Raw genomic sequence first — 5,150 nt, forward strand, 5'->3', positions numbered from 1 at the left:
TCTCTCTCTCTCTCTTGTATGATTCTCTATTAAAATTTACATTGACACACGGATCTTGAAAACTAATTGCCATCGAGTATCAATTGGTATTTCTTCTAAAATTTGGAATAAATTCGACCGTTAAAAGTTCTCATCATATTTTATTTGCAAATTTAGAACTTTCACACTGAGAGAAATGTTTTTTATGAATGACCACAATTTGGTTGATACATGTGAATGTGAAAGTCTCATTTTTTAATTTATAAGTTGTTTTGTTTTAATGTCAAAATTTGGTTATTGTAATTAAATTTTGATTAAAACGATACACACAATGTTTAAATTGAAAAATGAGAAAATTTTTGTAATTTATGTATCTATTAAATTATGGTTATTCATACAAAATATTTCTCTCAGTGCAATATTATAAATATCACGAGGTAAAGTTTTGTAAAAAGAAACGAAGAATAAGATTTTATCACAATCCATTTTTTTCCTTAAATTTAATTTGTGACTATAACTTTCTAATGTCTGGTCCACGTAACACTAATAACAGTCTACGCGAGTATCATAATATGCTTAAAAACGTCCTTTTATTAAGAAACAGGTTTACGAAGCCTGCCATCGCGGTTCCCGCATCGTCATCCCCAATGATATCATTATCGATAATCTAAATAAAAAAAACAGATGATCGGTCCCTGCTTGTCAACGGAGGTATCGTCCGATCGTGCCGCGCCAGGAATTGCAGCTGCAGAAAACGAGGAAAACTTGTGATCAGATAAGAGTAAAAGCAGAGGGCGGCGGTATAAGGGAGTTAGAGGGAGGGAGATAAAGAGCGTTCGTAGAGGAACGGAGAAGTACAAATTACGAGCACCCGGAAACCGTTCTTGTGGCCGTGTTAACTTTCGTCGCGTGCCTTCAGGAAATACCTCAACTTTTGCAGCCACGTGCTATCATTGGGGTATTATAAACTTTCTATCGTTCAACCTTTGTCCTCCGTCTGCCTTCGTCCATCGTTACGCGCGTCCGCGATGAAGTTTACAAATTACCTATGTAATCGACTTTTCGTAAATGAAGCGCTTTTATCATTGAAGACATTTTTTTTTTAACAAAAGCTTTCGATAAATATTCGTTCTGCAACTAATATCTTTAATATTCTTATTAGTACATCTGATTTATTTAGCTACTTTCTAAATTTCTTGGAGTGAAATCGCCCTCCAAAAGACGCGAAAGTCACTCTAAGGAATATATAAAGTCTCACTTCAAAAATAGAGTAAGATTTTATTCTTTTGGAGTGGATCGTACTTCTAAAAAGAGAGTGAAATCTTACTCTGAAAAAATAAAAATCTTGTCCAAGAGTGAAAAATTTTCATTCTTTTTTCAAGACTTACTCAATTTTCACTCCTAAAGGTTTAGAGAGTAAATAAAACAAATGCGAAAATATAGCAAAAATACTTATCTAATGATATTTATGTGTAAATTCATAGCATTATTTAATTTTTATAAAAACACACAGATTAAATTTATTTGATTTTACGACGCAATACTTATACTTACTAATATAATCGTGCTTTGCAATTTTCAGATACGAAGCTGTGGATCGGATTTTTCAAGAAGTAACGAGCGTCTACAGAGATTCCGAAGTCGATTGGATGCTAGTGTACAATGCAGGTTGCACTATAGATGATACAGTTCTACCCGAGCACGTGACAGAGCCCAACGATCTCGATCGCTTGATCAATGGAACGTTCAGATTGTTTTTAACGGCTCTTCCTACGCCTCCAACAATCGTCACCATAGCCAGGTAAATCACTCTCCTCCACTCAATACAATCTTTTTTTTCTTATTAAAAATTTACAAATAATTTAATTAAAAATTAAAAAATTTACTAAATACATTTGTTTTTACAATAAAATTACATAGGACTGACTGGAAAACGTAGAAAAATTTCTTTATTGATCAATCTTCTACTACCTAACGATTGATAATGATATGGAGCGATATTTTTACAACGGTTTCCCTCATTATACAAATATCTTTAAATATGAAATGGATTTAATGCAAATTCTTGTATTTTTTCCATATATGCTAAAAACCTACTATGATAAGGTTGAATTAATATTCGAGATTATATTTTACATTATGCTATTAAAGACTGATACCACATGCGGCTTGTTAGTAATACAAGCCGAAAATAATTGCACGTGTGATAAATTATCAAATGTATACAATAGTTGAACGTGCAGGAATCATTTTGTGGTAAGAGGGTTGTGTACCTCTTAAAGTTAAAGGACAATTAGAGCAATCGCGGTAGGCAACGTCTGTACATATACCGACAATTAAAAGTTCAGGTTGTACAAATTGGCTTTAATTTATGGTTTCAAACCACTAGCTGAAATGAAAATATTGTCCCGCTTTTGTACGCGCGCGAAATCGAAGTCTGCAATGCCGCAGATGGCGTGGAAGAAGATGCTGGGAGGGCACGAATTAGAGAGAAGAAGGGCGGCTTATAGGGACGACACGGCGGGGCTATCCGAGGGGTGGATTCAGGATCGTGGGTATACCGTATAAGCCCCACCCTCCAGATAGGCAGGGATAGGTTTCACATAGGGGTGCACAAAATCAAACCATCAAACTTTCATGTTTCATAGCTAGATGTCTCTACCTCCGATTTTCCTGAAGTAAATCCTATATATCTCTTCCTCTTAGTTTTGTTTCGTTCTTTCTTAAATATTAAACTTTCCTAAATATTAAAGTGACAATACTTCTGTTGAACTTGAAAAAAATTTTGTTATCCCGGATTTGTTATTTCCCGGATAATAAAATAAAGACAGAGTACTAACGATGACAATTAATAATGCACAAAAAGAAACATATATATATTTTATAGAATATATTATTTTTTTTCTTTCTCATACTATCTTCTTTGAAATAATTTTTGTCTGATAGTATTTAATACGAACATACAATATTTTGAATTACAATTGATGCGATAGATATGCTTTTATCTGAACATATATATAGCTACACTGTTACACTGAGAAACTTTACTAAATCTTAATAATATTTTATTAATAGTACTAATTAAATTTTATTATTATTTATCATTTACTTACAATAAATAAATATTTACTCAATAATAAATAATTATAGTAAAACAAATTAATATTTCTTGTTATAAATAAATATACGTTTACATTTAGTAAATATTTAGTTAGTACTATTCAAACAAATATATATTTATTAAAATTTAGTACTTTTTTTTTATATGCATATATAAAATAACTTTAAAGTAAGTGACTTGGCGCCATCTGGCAACAAAAGTACGGAGATTCTGCTCAAACTTCCGGCAGAAGCTGTGAAAAAAATCGATTCTATCCCATTCGACTTGCTTCCACCCTTCGCTGTTTCCAACTCCCATTTCAGCACATTAGTTTCCGGGGGAGAGACGCGGAAACATTGTCGGATATCGTCTCTGGACAGTTTGCAGTTTCTCTCGTAGTTTGCCAAACGGTGATTAAACAATCAGCGACAAAAATTGACAGAGGGTGAGATAGCAAATAGAAGAAACATTGAATCAACGAAAAAGTGAAAATAGCGAAAGCAGAAGAATAGAGAAAAGTGAAAGCGAGAATAAATAGAGAATACGATTCTTTTAATGATCTACTTTAAACTTACTTTTATGCTTTCCTTTTCTTTTCCTCTTTTCTCATTTTACGTCCGCTTTACAGAAATTAAATATTAGCAATAATTTAATATGAACCAATTTATTATTAAAAGATAGTAATTAATTACTTATTTGGAGCATTAAAAGTACTAAACATAGTGCTTTTAATACTTAAAATAAATTATTAGTTACTTTCTTTCAATATTAAATGGGCCAATATTAGAATTCTGTAAGAGTCTTGTTAATTAATTGCTAAGTACTTTGCTCTTTAATAGATATAAATCTTGCTTGTCTTTAATACTAATTTCTTTATTAAATCTTCACTAAAGAATTATTTCGTATTAAGAAAAAATAACTTGAAAAATACATAAGGAAAAATTATCCCGAGATGGTTTTGTGTGTGTGTGCTCAATGATATATTATATAATATATTATCACCACACAAGGTTAATTATTTTATTAAAATTTAAGAATATAGGTAGAAAGAATTAAAAAAACAAATAGCTATGTTTTTTTTCATAAACTATATTTATTATTAAATAATTTTTTATTGCAGATCTAGTGAGGACGATTACACTCCTCTCGAAAATGTTGACCAAATTCAAGTTGACGTTCTTGACCAACTTCGTGAACGACTGGGATCGGAAATAGATATCAAACTGAGTTATCAAGACGAAGAACAACAATAATTATAAAAAAGGAATATAACCTTTTATTCTTTCCCTTTATCCTTTTTAATCCTTTTCTACGGTTTGTCAAATAAAATAATAAGTATAATCACAAAATATAATATGTATTTTATTGTCGCACGTATAACCGTGTGACAGACTAATATATTGATCATTGATTTGTAATTACAATTATTTGTGAAATAAAAACATAAACAAGCATACTTTCTTCTATTAATTATATAAAAATATATATACGAGTCCAGAGAGTATTTCCGCGTTTATTAATTTTTTTCATAAAATTATTCAATGAATTGGCGTATAGTAGATAAATACAGCGTATAACAAGGATAGCTGACAGAAATCTTTATTAGATTAAGATTAAATCAATACTGTGATTAACAATTTTAAATGATATATACAATATATTATAACATATTTAAATATCATTCAAATTTCTCTCACATGTACGATCATCCTTTATAGATTATAATATTTCAGACAGTGTTATCTGAAGCATCACGTACCTCTTACAGATTCGTAAACATTCTCGTAGATCGTAAAGCAAACATGACCAAGAAAAGACGTGGCGAGTTTTTGATCACGCTACGGCGATTTACATGTTTAAGATCGGTACCACTGGTCCACTGGTGGGATACGCACACAATGCTAATATGAAGGTTGCCGCTTTTTTTGGTAGCAAAAGTGGCCCCCTATCCTCTTTGCTGATCTTCGTTCCACGAGTCTCAGATTTGCATACCTTGGATCCGTTTCCCACACGTCTCAACAGCTTCCATCTCATCTCAGTCTCTACTCTCTCGCTTGGCATCTCTCGCTCT

The 5,150-nt window shown here is 31.7% G+C and overlaps 1 protein-coding gene across 1 annotated transcript in view; it reads left to right on the top strand.

The window, feature by feature from the left end:
* The window catches only part of LOC108753293 (UPF0489 protein C5orf22 homolog), a 714,118-nt gene extending 709,786 nt beyond the window's left edge, over positions 1-4,332 (top strand). The window contains exons 7-8 of the mRNA XM_018494769.1: positions 1,562-1,780; positions 4,200-4,332. Coding sequence (XP_018350271.1) covers positions 1,562-1,780; positions 4,200-4,332 — 352 coding nt within the window. The remainder of the gene's footprint in view (positions 1-1,561; positions 1,781-4,199) is intronic.
* The last annotated feature ends 818 nt before the right edge of the window (positions 4,333-5,150 follow it).

The sequence above is a fragment of the Trachymyrmex septentrionalis genome, unplaced genomic scaffold (genome assembly GCF_001594115.1).
Source record: "Trachymyrmex septentrionalis isolate Tsep2-gDNA-1 unplaced genomic scaffold, Tsep1.0 scaffold68, whole genome shotgun sequence".
NCBI lineage: Eukaryota > Metazoa > Arthropoda > Insecta > Hymenoptera > Formicidae > Trachymyrmex > Trachymyrmex septentrionalis.